This window comes from Podarcis erhardii, assembly GCF_964252035.2.
Source record: "Podarcis erhardii genome assembly, chromosome: 10".
NCBI classification, from domain to species: Eukaryota; Metazoa; Chordata; class Lepidosauria; order Squamata; family Lacertidae; genus Podarcis; species Podarcis erhardii.
In genome coordinates this window covers 30,128,844-30,147,652 of record NC_138500.1, presented here as the reverse complement: position 1 = coordinate 30,147,652, position 18,809 = coordinate 30,128,844, and the positions used below count along the sequence as shown (strand labels likewise).

General features: G+C 46.8%; 1 protein-coding gene and 1 long non-coding RNA gene across 4 annotated transcripts in view; one reads left to right on the top strand and one right to left on the bottom strand.

The window, feature by feature from the left end:
* The window catches only part of PLA2G6 (phospholipase A2 group VI), a 27,628-nt gene extending 10,195 nt beyond the window's left edge, over window positions 1-17,433 (top strand). For 2 of the 3 annotated variants that reach the window (XM_081879357.1, XM_081879356.1), the window contains exons 5-17: window positions 214-401; window positions 1,388-1,484; window positions 3,774-3,956; window positions 4,188-4,296; window positions 4,772-4,909; window positions 5,671-5,761; window positions 6,535-6,698; window positions 7,761-7,911; window positions 9,213-9,349; window positions 10,601-10,755; window positions 11,096-11,263; window positions 12,009-12,082; window positions 15,902-17,433. In XM_081879357.1, coding sequence (XP_081735483.1) covers window positions 214-401; window positions 1,388-1,484; window positions 3,774-3,956; window positions 4,188-4,296; window positions 4,772-4,909; window positions 5,671-5,761; window positions 6,535-6,698; window positions 7,761-7,911; window positions 9,213-9,349; window positions 10,601-10,755; window positions 11,096-11,263; window positions 12,009-12,082; window positions 15,902-16,046 — 1,800 coding nt within the window. In that variant the 3' untranslated portion in view covers window positions 16,047-17,433. The remainder of the gene's footprint in view (window positions 1-213; window positions 402-1,387; window positions 1,485-3,773; window positions 3,957-4,187; window positions 4,297-4,771; window positions 4,910-5,670; window positions 5,762-6,534; window positions 6,699-7,760; window positions 7,912-9,212; window positions 9,350-10,600; window positions 10,756-11,095; window positions 11,264-12,008; window positions 12,083-15,901) is intronic. The other variant, XM_081879358.1, reaches the window with a different exon arrangement.
* Window positions 16,997-18,809, bottom strand: LOC309351593. Its single transcript, XR_014160920.1, has 2 exons — window positions 17,936-18,809; window positions 16,997-17,882 (listed from the first exon to the last, which is right to left on the bottom strand). It is a non-coding gene; the product is annotated as an uncharacterized lncRNA (long non-coding RNA).

Genomic DNA, 18,809 nt, shown 5'->3' with positions numbered 1-18,809 from the left:
AAACTATGCTTGAGATTCCCAATCTCTTGCTTGCCCCATAGTTCTGGTGTCTGTGTTTGTGTGTAGATGCGCTTGAGGGAAGGGTTAGACAGTGGCCCTTTCCCATTCACCAGTTTTCTTCTATACACAATTTCTGGTCTGGTATTCCTGCTGAGTCATCTTATCCATCCTTCAGAGTCTCCAAACTTGAGTGACATTGTTCAATTGTTGCAGCTCATGGGCAAGAGGTCAACTGCCGCTTTGGACCATGTGAATGATGAAGGAAAGAGCCCTTTGCACCTGGCCTGCCAACTGGGCAAAGAAGATGCTGTTCATGCTCTTTTGAAGGTCAATGCTAAGTGCAGCAACTTGGGAGCACTCGGCTACCCCATCCACATTGCTATGAAACACTCCCAGAAAAGGTGTGTTTGCTTTTTTTATTTGGATAAGAGCGCTAGAAAATAATTTTTGCTAATAACTATATTTTTGCATTAACTGTATTTTTATTTCCCCCACCCCACTTCCTCCCAAAGGAGCCCAAGGTGGTGAGCAAGGAAACAAGGCCAAAATCTGAAACAGATTTAAACATAAACCACCTTTTCTCACAACAAATATTTTCGGAGTTGCTTGAAGAAATGGCAGTGTTCACGCCACACATTTAAAGCACTGTGGGGCCACTTTAAACAGTCACGGCTTCCCCCAAAGAATTCTGGGAGCTGTAGTTTGTGAAGGGTGCTGGGAGTTGTTAGGAGACAGCTGCCCCACCCCTGATTTAACAGTACAATATTAAAAGGATACATGATTGAACCATAAAGGTAAAGGGACCCCTGACCATTAGGTCCAGTCGTGGCCGACTCTGGGGTTGCGGTGCTCATCTCGCTGTATTGGCCGAGGGAGCCGGCATACAGCTTCCGGGTCATGTGGCCAGCATGACTAAGCTGCTTCTGGCGAACCAGAGCAGCGCACAGAAATGCCGTTTACCTTCCCGCCAGAGCGGTACCTATTTATCTACTTGCACTTTGACGTGCTTTTGAACTGCTAGGTTGGCAGGAGCTGGGACCAAGCAACGGGAGCTCACCCCGTCGCGGGGATTTGAACCGCCGACCTTCTGATTGGCAAGTCCTAGGCTCTGTAGTTTAACCCACAGCGCCACCCGCGTCCCCTGATTGAACCATGGAGTGGGCTTAAACCTGGACCGGTTTTCCTTGGAGCCATTGCTGCCTCACCTGCCACTTCCAAGGCCCAAGGCACCATGCTTCCCTCCTCTTTCCCATGTGCACACCTGCAGGCTGCTTAATGGAGCCTTGGAAATGTCCCCTACCTACTGAATATTCAGGTATCCACGCAGTTAGCGGGCAGGTGTTTGTCGTATCCCTTCATTCTTTTCCTTCTTGTTCTTCTGCTCCAGATGTGCTCAGGCCCTTCTTGATAAGGAGATCAGCCAGATTCAGCTGCTAGACCCACGCTATGGAGCGACGCCACTCCACTGGGCCAGAAATGCTGATGTAAGCGGGTAGTCTGCTAGCCGGCCAGACATCTTTGCTTTAAAGAGTCTTGCTCTCCTGGTCATGCTTCCACAAAGAGCTCCTTTCCACCCCTCATCGTTGACCTTTTGATCTGTGTGTAGGCTTGCTGGCTCCTGGGTCTTTAATACCTGCATGGCACTAAGATGCTTGGGAGGGGATGGTGGCGTGGCGTATGTCAGAAATGGGATAAGCTTGTACTTGCTGACTTCTTCCTGATGCTAAAAGCAGCCTTCCCCATCTTGACCTTGTTGGGCTACAACTTCCATCAGCCCCTGCCAGCATGGGTTGATGGGAGTGGTAGTCCAAATAATCTGGAGAGCATCCATTCCATATGGACCTGTTTATCCTCTTCCTGACCTCTCTAGCTGGAGTCCTTCCGCAATGGCGACTGTGGAGAGTAATAGGGGTTCTGTTGCAGCAGACATTCTGTGGAATTGCCTCCCAAGGGAGTCTAACCCTTTTTCATTTTCAGAAGGACAATAAAGATATTAATCAGCAGGGCATTTAGAGGTAGTTAGGGGACCTGGGTGGCATTTTTATTAACTGGTTGCTCTCGCTGCCAGTATTGTCATTATTTTGAGGGCCTTGTTTGAGTTGGTTTTTAGAGTTCCATTTGTAAACTGATTTTTGCTCAATTGCATGACACTCCCCATCTGACTCCCAGTCTCAGGTGATTTACAGTTTTATTTATGTATTCATTAAAATTCTATATTGCCCTTTATCTGAGGATCAGAGGGTGGTTTACAATATAAAAACACAAAAATACGCAACATAATAACAAACAAAAAAGCAGTAACCCCTTAGTTTAAAAGGTCATAGATTGGCTTGAGAACAGCAACCTTAAAATAAAACATGCAAGAATCACAAATATAACACAGAACCAGCTTCCCCAGAGTCCAATGCCAGCAGAAAAAAAAATACTTTCATTGTTTTATGGGACAGAAGAAGAGAAGCAAGGGAGCAAGGATGCTCAAAGTGGATACAGTGGTACCTCGGGTTAAGTACTTAATTCGTTCCGGAGGTCCGTACTTAACCTGAAACTGTTCTTAACCTGAAGCACCACTTTAGCTAATGGGGCCTCCTGCTGCCGCCACGCCGCCGAAGCACGATTTCTGTTCTTATCCTGAAGCAAATTCTTAACCTGAAGCACTATTTCTAGGTTAGCGGAGTCTGTAACCTGAAGCGTATGTAACCTGAGGTACCACTGTATCACAGGCTGTAGGACTGAAATGGATTTAGCTTAATTTTTCCCTCAAATAAACGTAACAGTTAGAGTGAATATTTTGGTGTGCCTGAAATCTAAAATATTTATCTCCATACAAGCACTGTAGTGCTTTTATCAGCACAGAGAGAAGTCATCTGATTTCTTTAGCCTTGTGTAGCTTAGGGTATCCAAAATATTAAGTTCTCTACAGGGCTGTACTGTGGGAGTTTGCAAACATAAACAGCTTCAAAGCTGTTCAAAATAGATTTCTAAGACAAGTCCATGGCTGCAACCTCCCCCCCCCCCAATAATACAGGCTTTCCTGACATAGACAGAAGTTAGGACCTGCAAAATTAAAATACTGGATACATTAAATTATACATAACCTTCCCAGACCCCACTATAAGGAAGCTGGATCTCCTGAAGGACTTTTGTATTAGAAGCCCTTATACAAGGCTGCAGTATCCTATGTTACATAAGAGGCAGAGCAAAAGCAAAACAGAATGTGATGAAGCAGAAAGGCACGTGCCAAAGGGTTCAGTTAAGCGGAAAAACTGTATATTGTTATGGTAACTGAGACATTTACTGTGAATTGGGTGTCCCTCTTTCTGTTGTGTTTGTTGAGTTTGTTGCTCAGAGGGAAGCAGATGGAACCAGCCTTATAAGCGAGCACAATGTGTGAAATCTGTACAATGTCTTTATTGGTGAGATAATGTGTGAGTTGAGGCAGGAGCCTTACATTTATAATTTTTGCGCTTCTATGATCATGGATTCATCTTTAAGAGCAATAATTCTTCTCTTTGGCCTTAAATCTATGGTTTTAAAAATCCTAGGTACCTTCCTTTTTAAATATTTGCTTATGGTTTCAAAAAGAACATAATCAAAAAAGGCACAACCCTATTCAAATACATGCAACGATTTCTCATTTGCATAAAAGTATCTTCCCATATGCCCCAGGTACCTTGTTCGTTTTATCGTTGAAATAAATCCGACCTCACCTGTCCCAGTGAAGAAGCTCTTGTGATCCAAAGTGTGGCTTTGTGCCTTTCCCCCTTGTCTCCTAGATGACCCGGCTCCTCATTGACTACGGCTGCGAAGTGAACGCCCTCAGCAAGACAGGGGAGTCGGCCCTGCACATTGCTGCCCGGCGGGGGCGCTTTGATTGCACCATGGTGCTGCTGACACATGGAGCTATGGCAAATGTGAAAGGGGCAGATGGAAACACCCCACTGCACCTGGCCATGAAGGTAGGCTTCTCATCTGCTGGATGCTTGCTTTTCCAGAACTGAAGGGTGGGGCAGGGGCTGAGAGGAGAAGGGAGAGAAGTGCATAACATCTGCTCATATGCAGTGCATAACATCAGCTCATAGTGTGTTTGCCAAGATGGCCACCAGGTGGGCATTCCAGCTCAGGAAGCTGAGGCTGGAGGGAGCTCTTGGCAACACGTTTCCCTTTACAAGCTCTTTTCCTCCCCGCAGCAAGACCATCTAGAAATGATCAAGGCCCTCATTGTGTTTGGAGCAGATGTGGAAGTCCCCAATGACTTGGGGGAGACACCCGGGTTGTTGGCAGCCAGGATGAGCAAAGGTGAGAGGGGGGACTTGTGGGGAGGGAAAGGGAAGTATGGGAGCTGGGTGGAAGACAATGGTCCAGCACTTCTGCTGCCACAGCTACAGATATAAAGGAGAAGTAGAGCTGTGTGTCATCAGGATATGGCTGGCAACGTACCCCATAATTCTAGATTTGGAGAATCCCATTTGTGACCTTGTGGCCTCTTGCACAGATTTGTTCTGGCCAGTGGAGGGATGGTGAGAATCTCAGGCCTAAGGAGCACAGACAAGGCCCCAGCTGTGGCGTAGGATTCTGAGGACCAGGCCACAATCTCAGCGGGTTGCTTAAACCACACACCCCATCCCCCCTTGAGGCAACCACCTCCAGCCCTGTGTTTTTTTCAAACCAGGTACATGGGATTAGTCTGACTCACAGCAGGCAGCGGTGACCATTTCCTTTATATTAATGGATTTTCCTCTCTAATGCATGTGACGCTCTCACCATATTAAAGGTGCCAATCGGAAGGTGCTCTTAGACCTGCTGAAAATTGTAGGGATTGACCGCTTCCACCCACCTGGCATATCAGTACCAACTACTTCCACTTCCCAGGAAGGACTACAGCCCCCGAGGAGCACTAACCAAAACCTAGGTAACAGGCTAGCTAGCCCTGTGCTTCTCTCTGTGTCTCTGCTTCACTATCACTGTTTTAGGACCACTTTTTCTTCCAATCTGGGAAGGCATTTACATGTCGGAATAAACATGAAACTTGAGCACATGATCGTCTCAGTTGAGGGTTAAACCAAGGTTTCCTGTTGCAGTGCGAATGTGCTGGGGAAACCATGGCCAGTTGCTAATGGCACAGAGCTGGGATTCTTGCTGAAGCTCTATTGCAGGGACAGAGAAGTTGTGGCTTTTCAGATAGTGTTGGCTTCCAGCTCCTCATCAGCTCTTGTTAGCATAGCCAAGGGATGATGGGAGTTAGCTTTGCCATCCCTGTTCTGTGACCACAAATGTATCAGTCATTTCCCTCTCTTTCTCCTTCCTCTTCTTTTTCTGCTTTGCGATGTTTATATGCTAATATTCCAGAAAGGACCAAATGATGATGTAGCTCCTGGTAAGTGTTTAGGGGAAGCAGGAAGGATTGCCATGTTCAATAGAAGACAGGACTCCTGTACCTTTTGATAGGGATGTTTTTAATGATATAATGGTCATGGCAATGGACTTTGTGCTTGCTACGTATCTTCCTTGGATACAGCAATTAAAGGTATGAGAGCCTTGTCTTCTATTGCATAGGGCCATTGGGGTGAGGGAGAACTCAGTTCCTAGACTCTCAGGTTCCTAGTCTGCTGCACCTGCTTCTAAACATCCTGCTGAACAGAATATTTGTCTTTCTTTTCCTTGCCTCCCTAGAATTCCAGGACGTCATCCATGTCTCTACAGCACTTGGTACCTTGCTGAAAAAACCAGATGTGGTCGATCTTGACACCGAGAGGAAAAAAAGGTAAGTGGGTGTCGTTAGTAAAATGGACTTCATCTAGTCTGCAATGCTCTGTCCTGTTGTGAAAACAGATAAGACTCAGAGATAGGAGACCTCGGCCCTGTATGTATACCATCACAGTAAACCACAGTTAATGGTGTACTTTTAGTGTGCTGATCCAGGAGAAACAAACCAGGATACCTGGCTTAGTGTCATATCTTTATCCAAGGACCAGGGTTTCTTCTGCTCCAAACAAATCATTGGTCTGTAACCCAAGAGCAAACATTGGCTACAGACCATGGTTGAATTGGAGCAGAAAAAACCACAATCCTAGGTTCAGCCAGGGTTGTTTCTCCCACATGCCAGAAGGAAGAAGTTGCCCCAATTTGGTGCGTTCATGCAAACTATAATGTGTGAATGAGGTCACTGCATGCCCAGAGAGGAGGGATCCCTACCCTATGTTTTCCCTACCTGCTTGCATCTTATGCAGGGAGAGGAAGCTTTCTGGCCCTCCAAACATTGCTGAACTACCAAGTCCCATCAGCCCTAGCAAGCACGACCAGTTGTCAGGGATGATGGGCCTTGTAGTTCAGCAACATCTGGAGAGCCAGAGGTTCCCCACACCTGATCCTCAGCATACCTTTCGAGAACTACAGTTCTTCCTCACCTAGGGTAGGGAAGATACTTTGATGGTTAGTATGTTGCCCCATGAGGCACCTGAACCTTAGGAGTGAATATGACCTTGGGAACATTAAACTCCTTCTCTTCTCTCTTCCCTCCCCTCTCCCCTTCTCTAGTCAAGACCGCCTTTTGAGTCTGGATGGTGGGGGTGTCCGGGGCCTGGTGCTCATCCAGTTCCTCATCGCTATAGAAAGAGCTGCAGGGCGTCCCATCCGGGATCTCTTTGACTGGGTTGCAGGGACGAGCACGGGGGGAATCCTGGCAGTGTCTGTTATACTAGGTAAGGAAAGAGCGCTCGTGTGGGGCCATAGGTGGAGGAGGAAATCTCCCTACCTGGTGTGGGAAGAGTTCTGGAGTGAAAGAGAAAGGATGAGGGTTGGATGTCTTCCTGGCCTAAAAGACTGTTCCTGCCATCTGTGAGAGAAGTGGCCCTGACTTACTGCGGCTTCCCCAGGCTGGGAGATGCTATTGGACTCCCAACTCCCATCAGCCCCTGCATGGCCAAATGCTAAGAATTATGAGTCAGGCAACATCTGGAGGGCACCAGGTTGGAAAGGACCTGATGGATAATTCAAGAAGCAAGGGGTTTGCTTTTCACAAGAAATGGTTGGAAGTGGGTTTCACATTTCTGTCCAAGCTGCCGCATGGCAAAGCTGACTGTGTGTACTCTGATCCTAATCTACCCAAATGCTTGCTTTAGTCTGGTTTTACAATGCTTGGATTTTTGCAGACTTTGCAAATAGGGGAGGCACATAAACCATACCCTGTTCCTTGGTGATTCTGCCCCTTTCTCTTCCATGTCTTCTCCACTAACCTTTATTCCATTTTTTCTATCACCCTTATTGCTGCTTTTGTATATTGCTGCAAAACATGGGTCTTCGTGTTTCCACAAAAAGTTATTTTCTGGGTTTCCAAGCACTCCAAATGCCCTTCAAACATTATGGAGGAGGAAACAGCACCAGGGCCATCTTACCCATAGGCGCAAGGGGTGCGGGGCACCTGGGCGCCAGGCTTTCAGGGACACAAGGCCGAGAGTCCGGGGCCCGAGAGTTGAGTCCGGGGAAGAGAGCTGTGGCAGGCTCTTCTGCTGTGGGCGGCTCTGTGCTGCGAGTTCGGGGGTCAGCGAGATGCTGAGGCAGCCGGCCAGCTGTGCCCTCCTGTGTGCCTGGGACTAGGCAACCTGGGTGGGGGGTGCCGGGCGGATCTTTGCACCCCAGTGCTGCATATGCTTAAGACAGCCCTGAACAGACCTGTGTGTGTGTGTGTTTGCACACATGCACACACACACACACACACACACACACAGGCCTTGTGGTAACACTAATGCCCTTCTGCCTCTCAGGGAAGCCGATGGAATACATGCGCTGCTTGTACTTCCGTATGAAGGACGAGGTGTTTCGAGGGTCGCGGCCCTATGAGTCAGAACCCCTTGAGGAATTCCTGAAGAAGGAGTTTGGAGAGCATACCAAAATGACGGATGTCAAGCAACCCAAGTAAGCAAAACAGCGGTGACTGGTGCCCTTTGCATCTAGTACGGGGGTGGGGGACGACTGTGGGCAGAACTGGACCCATTGATAGGCCGTTCCAAACCAATGACAGGCCACGCTGACTAATTCTAGTATTGTCCCCGACCCCCCCCCCCTTCTACAAGGATGAAACTAAGAAGGAATCCAACATCCAGGGTGAGTTTTAAGTCAGAAGGCAGGCAGGTGGGGGCTGACTGAGGCCAGACTGAGGTTAGGCAGACAGTACCCCATTAGCCCTAATGGACTAGACCTCCACTGAGCCAAAACCAGAGGGATGCTGGCTTTGCCCTTTATCATGATGGCTTCCTGATCTCCTGTCCTTGGAGGAGGGAGATCATATCTATGACCACCTGTCTGAGGCAGGACCGGAAAGCACGTAACATGGTTTTTAATATTTAAAATTTTATTATGTTTTTATATATGCTGGAAGCCGCTTAGAGTGGCTGGGGCAACCCAGTCAGATGGACGGGGTACAAATAATAAAGTTGTAATTACTCTGCTGAATCTAACCAGGTTTGGGTCACCTCAGTGCCAAGGTGAGAGGATTGCCTGGGGGTGCTGCCTTAAAATCCCATGGAAGAGAGGTGGGATATAAAAATAATATGTGAAGTTGCCATGTGCTGAGTCTGTCTAGCCCAGTACAGTGGTACCTTAGGTTAAGAACTTAATTCATTCCGGAGGTCTGTTATTAACCTGAAACTGTTCTTAACCTGAGGTACCACTTTAGCTAATGGGGCTTCCCACTGCTGGCGTGCCGCTGGTGTGCGATTTCTGTTCTCATTCTGAGGTAAAGTTTTTAACCCAAGGTACTATTTCCGGGTTAGCAGAGTCTGTAACCTGAAGTGTCTGTAACCCGAGGTACCACTGTATTGGCTAGTCTACTGTGGTTGGTAGTTAGGCCCAAAGTCACAAGAATCATAAAGATGGAAGGGCCTTGGAGGTTATTGAGCCCAATCTCCTGTTCAGGCTGCCCCTACAGCATCGCTGACACAGATGGCCAGCTATCTCCAGTGGAGCCTTCACTACCTCCCAAGGAGATGGTTCCATGTCAAACAACTCTTACCACTGGAAATCTCTTCCTTGCGTTCAGCTGGACATTTGCTTCCCTGCCATTTCCACCCACTGGTTCTAGTTCTGTTCTTTGGAGCAACAGATATCCTGAGATCCTTTTACTGGAGATGCCAGGAATTGAACCTGGTACTTTCTGTAGCCTCTTCCCCTTACAACCAAGCTGAAATCTTGTCTTCATTCCTCAAAATCCCTTACAGACTCATGTTGACAGCGACGCTATGCGACCGACAGCCTGCTGAGCTCCACCTGTTCCGGAATTACAACCCTCCAGAAGCAAGAGGCAAATCCCGTTACAAGTCGTCGGGTTTGTTTCAAGCACTGACCAGGCCAGAAGGTAAAAGACTCGCTTGCACAGCACTCTTGTGGAGTCAAGTTGCTTGTTGAAGAAAAGCAAGCCCCTGCTCAAGGATACTTCCTCCTCCTTCCCCGTTTTTTGTGTGTGCGTCTCCAAGCAATACTGGTCATACATGTTATGATGATCTCCATATAGCATTGACCACGTCTTGGGTGAAGTTGGAACAGATCAGTCTCCCTAGCTTGTGTACTTGCACCAAAATAAACCCAGTGCAATTGCGAATGCAACAGTGTACATATTCCTCTCTTCTCAGAGGTTATTTCTGTTCCGAAAAAATAACTTATGGAGCAGGCAATAGTGGCCAGCAGTACTTGGTACCACAGTAGAATATACCATGCAGTGCGGGATAAGTGACCCATCCTCTGCTATTCTTTCTCCAAAGGTTTAGGTGCAGTCTCAGAAATAGGATTGTGTTCCCTCATTTGTCTGGGCTAAAAATCTACAGATGGATTTATCTTGTATTTTTGGAATCCAGTTGTGCATGTTCCAACCAACATAGTCCCTGCCTTCATTTCACTTTGTGCAGGAAAGGTATTTGTGATGTTGGCTGGCACAGTCAGTCCACTCCTACTTTTCATGTTGTAAATGTGTGCAATCACAGTCGTTCATCCTTTTCTCCACTCTGTCCATGAGCTTTTGCCAGCTGTGTTATAGCATCAGAGTTTGTCTCTTACTCCACTTCTGGCCAGTCTGTTTCATGCTTCTGGTTGTTTTCTGGTCCTTATTTGCTGTTGCCGCCTTTAAAAGGTTTCCTAGGTTGTCAGTGTGAAAGTTCTCTGAACTCTTGGTCTTTGCTTAGTCATTTGGATGTGATCCACTGTTTGTCACTTGGGCATTGGAGAATCCACAGCTAATAGGGGTCTTTTGGCTCAGCTCTCCCATCTTTCATATGGGGATAATAATGCAGACATGTTTTAGAGATTGTCCTTGTTATGTGGATTATTGAGAGAATGTATGCACATTAGGCTTTTTGGACCTCTAAAGCAGGCATGGGGAACCTGTGAGCCTCTAGATACTGTTGGACTCACATCAGGCTCAGCAATCACGGCCAGTGGTCAGGGATGATGGGACCTGTATTCTTGCAGCATCTAGAGGGGCACAGACTCCCTGCCCTGCCCTGCAGTACTTTGTGCATTCTTAGTAGCAGCAGATCTTGTCCCAGCAATCAGCTGGATGCACATAGTTTAGTCTGTGGAGGGAAAGACACATCTTTCTTTGTCCCCCCCCCAGATCAGCTGATGTGGCAGGCTGCTCGTTCCAGCGGAGCTGCCCCAACATATTTTCGGCCCTTTGGACGCTTTCTGGATGGAGGTCTGCTGGCCAACAACCCCACCATGGATGCCATGGCTGAGATCAACGAGTGCAACAAAATCTTAATCCAGAATGTAAGCTTAAGTGGCACTCCTCATTGCACTTAAAATTCTGGGGGTTGTGGCCCACTCCTACAGAAGAAGCATTTTCTCCTTTTTCTAAAAGCACCCAGAGCAGCATGCAACATAATCATAGTCAATACAAAGTACAGGTGGGGCAATCAGTTTTTAGCAGCAAATAACACAATGCAGTAAAGAAACAAAAACCCTACAACAGCACCAAGTGTAAAATACATTGCACACTAAAATTGGCAGCAGTAAAACTAGGTGTTAACTCTTTAAAAAGGTGACAAAATACAGCTTTAGAATAGGTTCAGCTTTGCTAACCGATGTTCTTTTCCTCCCATTCTTCCAGGGTGAGGGTCACAAGGTGAAAAAGCTGGGAGTGGTGGTCTCTCTCGGGACTGGGAAGGCACCACAGGTCCCTGTGAGCTCAGTGGATGTCTTCCGCCCCTCAAACCCTTGGGAACTGGCCAAGACTGTCTATGGGGCTAAAGAACTGGGCAAGCTGGTGGTGGACTGCGTGAGTATTAGATGTGGATGGATTAGTGGAATGGAACAACCAGATGTTAGCAGAGAACATCTCCATTTGGTGGGGATGGGAAGGTAGCAATATATTTACCAGCTCAGACTCCCAATACATGTGAAGGAATTGCCTTGTAGGGTTTCAGATGGAGGCATTCACAACCCTGCTTAGAGACGATGGGGACTGGACTGCAAATCAGACATCCTCCCACTGATCTCTGGCCCTTCTCCAGATCCTATTATAAGGGTCTCATTGCTAAGGAAAGTCAATTCATTGATTTGGAGGAGCCCTCCCCACCACAATATTTTCAACAAAATTTTCTGGAGAAGTGTCAAAGCAACATCTGGAGGGTATCATGCTGGCTACCTCTGCTTTAATGTGACATGCAAGCACAACCACTGTAGACTCACAAGGACAAATTTGGCTGAAGTGAATGGACTCCGAGGTTTTCCCTCGTGACCTGATCTGCAAGTTGTTGCCACAATACAGACGTTATAATATTATGAATATTATGAAGGCTCTGAAAAAAGAAGCCAATGCTGTTTCTACTTAGGGAAAACAGTGCATTTTTTTTGTATTCTGCGGCTAAGCTAGAAGCATTGTATTTAGAAGAAACTTCCCCCTCCAAGCCATATTTGTGCAATGCTGGCTTGTTTTGTCTTAGCCTTCTTTTACCTTGTAGTCCTGGGTATTTGAATCGTAGGATGGATCACTTCCTAATTGCGTTGATGTCTCTTTGCAGTGCACTGATCCAGATGGGCCATGTGTGAACCGTGCAAGAGCCTGGTGTGAGATGATAGATGCCCATTATGTCAGGTATAGGACCTGTCTACCTTGATGTTCTGTGCAGGTTGGAAAGAGCACGGCTGGAACCCTCGATTCTCCGGTTCTCAGAGACTCTGCATGGGGTGGGTCCCAGGTTCGATCCCTGGTGTCTCCAGTTAAGGGCTGGGAGAGACCCCGCCCCTTCCCAAACCCTGCAGAGCCACTGCTGGTCATTGTAGACCACATTTAGCTAGGTGGATCAAAGGTTTGACTCAATGTGAAGCAGCATCCCCTGTCATACTAAACCAGGAGATGGTTAGGATTGTGCCTCTGCTAATTATGTAAGCTAACAGCAGAACCTTATTCAGTGGCGGACTTTGGACCCTCAAATTTCAGCAGCACCCTGTGGCATGTTAACCTCCCTCCCCGCCTCTCACACTTTGTTCTACAGCATTGTTTTGGTGCCCCCTGCAGTGCAACCGCACTAGTCACCCTATCCTAGAACTGTCTCTGCTTTACTTCAGTTGTGGGTTACATTTTGCCTTTCCAGAGCAGCAGTCAGCTGAGGGACTGATTTTATGCAGTCCCAGCAAGCAAGCAAGCAAGCAGTCAGACCTCTGGCAAGGATAATCTGTCCCTGCCTTGGGACTTCCGGGTTGGCGCCATCGCCGAATGGCGGACTCCCTCCGAGCTCCGGAGGGAGCCTGCCCGGCAGGGGCTGGGTCCTACCGCGCCGGCGACGCGGGGACCCTCAAAAACCATGGGCGCTGAAACCCATGGACATGGTGACTCGGCTGGCACCTTTTGCGCCCCCCCGACCCGCGAAGGAGCCTTTTTAAAGGCTGCGGAACGGGTGACAGGGGGGGGGTGCTTTGAGTCCTCCGCTTCCCCTGCCGAGCGAAGCCGCATGCCATTCGACGGAGAGCGCTGACTTCTTCTATTGAAAATTTGGACTTAAAAGAATAACCCGTGAGTAATTGGAACCTGGACTAAAAAGGGGAAAAAAATTTTAAAAAATTCGGAGCAAGCGGGGGAAGCGCAAAAAGGAAGTCAGCCCCCCCCCCCCCCGTTGTAGAGGAGTTAAAGTAATGGATTTGACAACTAAGATCGAGTGCAACCCTATTTTGACAAAGTTACTAACTTCGCGATGGAAAATTATAAGACTGAGCTGGAGGGGAAAAGTGGAATTGAACTAAAAAACACCCCCCCCCCCGGAATCCTGGGAGCGATTTGTGAGAGTGCCGGGAGAAGAGAAAGAGAGGTTTTGACAGCTGTCAAAGAGCTGTCAAAGCGGAAGAACAAAAATGAGAACTTTGTTACGAGGACTTTGCCGGTTACATTTGTTATAAATTGGATACAAATTGTTTAAAACAAGGAATAACAAGTTATTTTGACTGGTGGGCGTGATCTGGAAGGGAACTGAGTTATTGCAATCCACCTAGAGGAGCTGAGGGATATTACAAGTATTGTTGGCTTGGAATCTGAATAGAACTTTTTATCTCCTGGGAAACTGCAGAAATGGAACACTATTTTGTCTACAGAGGTCTACACACTAAAGGAGACAATAGATTTATCTATTGAAGAATGGAAGGGACTTGGCATAATGTTTTGTTCCTGAATAACAGAGCCTCTGCAGAGGAATTAGAAGCTTTTGGAATTAGAACATTTGTGCAGGAGAGCAGGAAAAAAAAAAAAAAAGGAGGAGAGAGATCAACAAGAACAACAAGAACAACAAGAAATGGATAAAGTTGGAAGTGGGAACATTTGGGACATCCAGATTTGAAAGGTCTAAAGAAATAAAATTGGAGTTTTTACTCCTAAATATAAAAATCTGGATGGAAGAAATGGGCCTTTTTGAGATAGACTCCTTCCAAGATTGGACATTCCAAATTAAAGATGACTGGTAAAGGACTATGGTCTAGATAGATGTGGGAGCTCCAGGAAGACATCAGACGTTGATGAACATTGGGAACGCAACCGGGAAAGGGGGGAGGGAAATTTGGAATCCAAAGGGCGTAAAATTATATTTGATTATTTTAATTATATTTTATAATTTTATCCTAATTAATTATATTTGATTATTTTAATCTGTATTGTGTATCAAAGGGGGGAACGCGTGGAAGGGAACAGGTCGATTTTAGGGGATGGGAAAATATTTTTAAAACTGGGCTAATGATAATAAGTTCAAAATCTGGGATAAGAACTTGCTGAATTTATTTGTAAGAATTGGAATACAAGAGGGGGAGGGGAGGGGAAGTCCTGGAAATATGTTATTGAAAATAAGATTTTAAATTCGGATGTTTTGTTTTTGTTGTTGTTGTTGTTGTAATTGGAAATTTCTATTAAATATTATTTAAAAATAAAATAAAATCTGTCCCTGCCTTGATAGCCCTCTGAGAGCAGTTGCCCAGTTCATGTAATACAGTGGTAACTCAGGTTACATACGCTACAGGTTACAGACTCCGCTAACCCAGAAATAGTGCTTCAGGTTAATAACTTTGCTTCAGGATGAGAACAGAAACCGTGCTCCAGTGGCGCAGTGGCAGCAGGAGGCCCCATTAGCTAAAGTGGTGCTTCAGGTTAAGAACAGTTTCAGGTTAAGTACGGACCTCCAGAATGAATTGAGTACTTAACAGGAGGTACCACTGTATTCTTATGTAGGGTATAACTGTGTTGACAGTGAAACAGGGCTGCACTTTCAGCCCCCCTCCCAGTATCTGGTCTCTTTCCTATAACAGCCACACGTTGCACACTGTTCTCTGCAGCAAAATTCTTAAAACAGAAGCTCCTGCTTATATGTAGGGGGTTTGTGCAGTTGGGACACCTGTGCAACACAGGTGAGTCCTTTCCTCACAGCCCTTTTGTGAGGCAGGTTTAGGCCGAGTGAAAGTGCTCTGGGTTGCATTATGTGGAGGTGCTGTCAAGGAGTGAACTTGGAAGCAGGCAGAAAGACTTTGGGGCAGAAGCAGAGTGAGGGCCTCACGAGTGCAACCATGCTTTTGAAGTAATGTGCGTTGCCATCTGAAGAACAGGAAGGAGAAGGAATGTAAAACCATTAAGGCCAGAGTTTAAAATTACCTAACCATGCCAAAGACAGGTGGTCGGTGTTAACTGAGAAGATAAGTCTGGAGAGAAGGGGGAGGGTTTGGGTGAGTCAAGAGCTTAGTCCTTAACTGTGGGGAATGGCTCAGGCTGAAGAACTGGGGCAGGCTTGACGCATTTACGGGGAAAGCTAAAACTCCACTGGCCCCTTCCATCACCTGATGAAGCTACTAAGTCAGCCTGGGCATGTCAAGTAGGAGGCTGCGCTACCTCTTCCTGGCAGCACCCATGTGACTGCATCTTGCAAAATGCCATGGAGTTAGAGATGTCCAAAGAGTTTGCCTGCCAGAGCCCCTGATTTGAGATTGTCGGTGCCTTGCACCCGTTGCACTTCGGGGATCTCTAACTGAATCTCTACTGCACCATAGCACTCTCTTGAGTTACAGTGGTACCTCGGGTTAAGTACTTAATTCATTCTGGAGGTCTGTTCTCAACCTGAAACTGTTCTTAACCTGAAGCACCACTTTAGCTAATGGGGCCTCCTGCTGCCACCGAGCCGCCGGAGCACGATTTCTGTTCTCATTCTGAAGCAAAGTTCTTAACCCGAGGTACTATTTCTGGGTTAGCGGAGTCTGTAACCTGAATCATCTATAACCTGAAGCGTATGTAACCTGAGGTACCACTGTATTGGGTTTTCTGTCTTGTTTTCCATTGCCTCTGCCTTCTATCTCGGAGACTTGCCTTTTCGTCTCCAGTTGCCAGGCATAGGCCAAACTCTTGCTCTCGTTCCCATCTTGCAACACCCTAACTCATTCTTGGCACCTGCAGGTTCAACCCTCCTTTGGAGCTGGATGTGATGCTGGATGAGGTGAGCGACGTGATCCTGGTGAACCTTCTCTGGGAAACTCAGATGTACATTTTCAAAAACCGGGCAGAATTTCAACAGCTGGTAGATATGCTGCTGGTTCCATGATGCTTTGCAGCTCTGCCATGCCTCCCTGCCACAGCGACCCTGGATTCTCAGCAAGGAGTGGTAGATTCCGCTGGCCTGTGGCTTGCCCCTTCTATTCATGGCAAGAAACCGACTGGAAGAATTGGAGGGCTGCACCCACCGAAACGTCTTTCAGCTTGCCCAGTTCAAGTACTTGCTGTGGCTGCTCTTTCCGGCATACCTGATTCCAGTACACCAGCTGCCGTTATAACTGGAAGGGGCTCACTACGTTTTACTTGGCTTGTGTGTGGTAACATGGGATCTAACTGACCAGAGTTGAACTATCTCTGCTACTTCTGGGCATATTGGACCAGATGCAATGTCTGACATGCTGGGTTTGACTAACGTGCCTTTCTGTCCAAAATTACACATGAGCAGTTAAAACAAATTGAATTGCTTGTTTCTCTCCCCCATGCCCTTTCCTGGTTGTGTTTTTGCTTCCTTCTTCCTGGTTCCTCCTCGCTTGATCTGAGTGGCCGACAGATGAGAGCAGGAAGGATGGGCTGGGTTTGACAAATTATTTCAGACAGTATTTGCCCACCAGCAGAGGTGTGGAAGGCTTCTTCTTCCCGCTTATGAAGAACTTCCTTAACCAGAATAAACAGCGTAGAGGGGGTCAAAAATTAAACCGAGTTAGCGAGGAGACCTTTAGTTGTCAGATCCAATGGCCAGCCACACATTCCAGTGTCTGTTTTTTCCTGTTCTCCTATAGATTTGTTTCCTTACTAGATTCATCCCCCCCTATCAGTGCTGCTGCCTCCCCCCCAAAAAAGTGCTGCTAACAATAACCTATTGGCTCAGTTTGCATGTCACAATAAACCGTGGTTAATGGTCTGCCTTCCACTTTGTTCTTCCCTTCTAGCGACTGGGAGCAGCAAACCACAATCCTTGGCTTAGCAGTGCATCCAAACCTGGAATGATTTGTTTGTGTCGCTCAAGCAATTTGTGGTTGGTAAATGCAGAGCAAAGCTTGGCTTGACATCCTACTCTGTTTGGAGTGAAATGAACCACAGTCCCTGAACCCAGGGATCGTGGTTTGCTGCTCCCACTGGCTAGAGGGGAAGAACAAAGTGCAAGGAACCTTCTGCGCTGTAGGGATAAGCTGTTACATATGGTTTCCCATAATGTGCAAACACTGCCACTATTCTTGCATTTTGACTAGTTTAACAGACTGTACTAGAACTACAGAAAAAATGTCCCGGAGAATGTGAAATCTAATTGGTGTTTCTCCCGCCCCTCTGCCCCATTTTTTTGTAAATCACTCTTAGTTTGTATAAATATAACTCTGAACTATAGTGATGTTAATAGACCCTGATGTCTTCATGAAACTGACACAGTGTTAAATAAAAGGAAATGTGTGATGTGAAAACTGACTTGTGCTTGAACTTAATACAGCTTGAAGGGCTGTAGCTTGGTGGCAGAGGGTTTGCTTTGGATGCAGAAGTTCCAGGTTTGATCCCCAGCCTCTCTAGGTGCGACTGGGAGAGACCTCTTGCCTGAAATCCCAGAGAGCTGCTGCCAGACAGTGTAGACAGAACTGAGCTAGATGGGCCAATGGTCTGACTTGTATAATGCAGCTTCCTCTGTTTCTATGTTCCAAGTGTGAGACTCTCTTCTCTGCAAAGGAGCAAGCAGTTGTCATGAACGGTGCAAGCTCCTTTATGAAAGACCACGAGAACGGCATTGCCGGTTCAGTCCCGTGCTCCAACTGAAGTCCGCACCCAAAACCGTAATTGAGACAGTTGCCCCCTCTGTGCTCTCAGTAGCTGGCAGCACCCACAGCTTTCTCTCTCTCTCTCTCTCTCTCTCTCTCTCTCTCTCTCTCTCTCTCTCTCTTTTCTTAATGCAAAATAGAATTACGGTCCTTGTACAGAAGATTACTTTACATGTAACTGTCCAATAGCAAGCCTGCAGCTCGCCAGTTTATAGCAACCGCCTATAGACTGTTTGGGTGAACGGCATGTGAGTATTCAGGAGGAAATGGGCTAAGGTGATGGAGCTGCCGGTGGGAGGTGCTTCTAAATGACTTGGAATGGAGGACTGAGATGAAAGCAAAATCTGATCTTGAATCTCATCTAGGTCAACTTTTTCCAAACTGGAGTCATATTTTCATATGGAGATTTCAGCAATGTGATTCTGCCATTTGCTGTTGACACTCAGAATCACTTCCAGTGTTTGACCCCTTGGATTAAATACAAGATCCAGTATATGCATACATGATCCTTAAGCAAATCTGTTTATACAAACCACCACCACCACTTGCTTTAGAGCAGGAGTGGAGAACTAGAAACATTTCAGATGTTGCTGGACTACAATGCCCATCATTCCTGCCCACTGGCCAAGGCTGATAGGAGTCCAATGACAGTGGGCTACAGATTTCCCCCATCCCTCCTTTACAGCGCAGTGACCAAGGGCTGGGATATAATGAGGCCGAGGTCCAACACAAACTTGTATGCACTTAAGCTCATTGGCTCATATTTGACTTTGCTTTGGTGTTTTTCTTCCATGCTAGCACCCTTGGCTCTCCCCCCTTGTGTTACGTGCCTTGTGATGACAAATGTCATGTGTGAATTTGGCCATCATGGATATTGTGGCAGCACCTTCACCAGGGGCTGCTATCATAGGAATTGCTAGCGGACATACCTGTTCATAGCTTGGCTAACTTGTGCATGTTAAAATTGAGTTCTGGCATTAGAACTCCATAAAAAAGTGGAGAAATGTTGCAAGGCAACAAAATCTCACCAC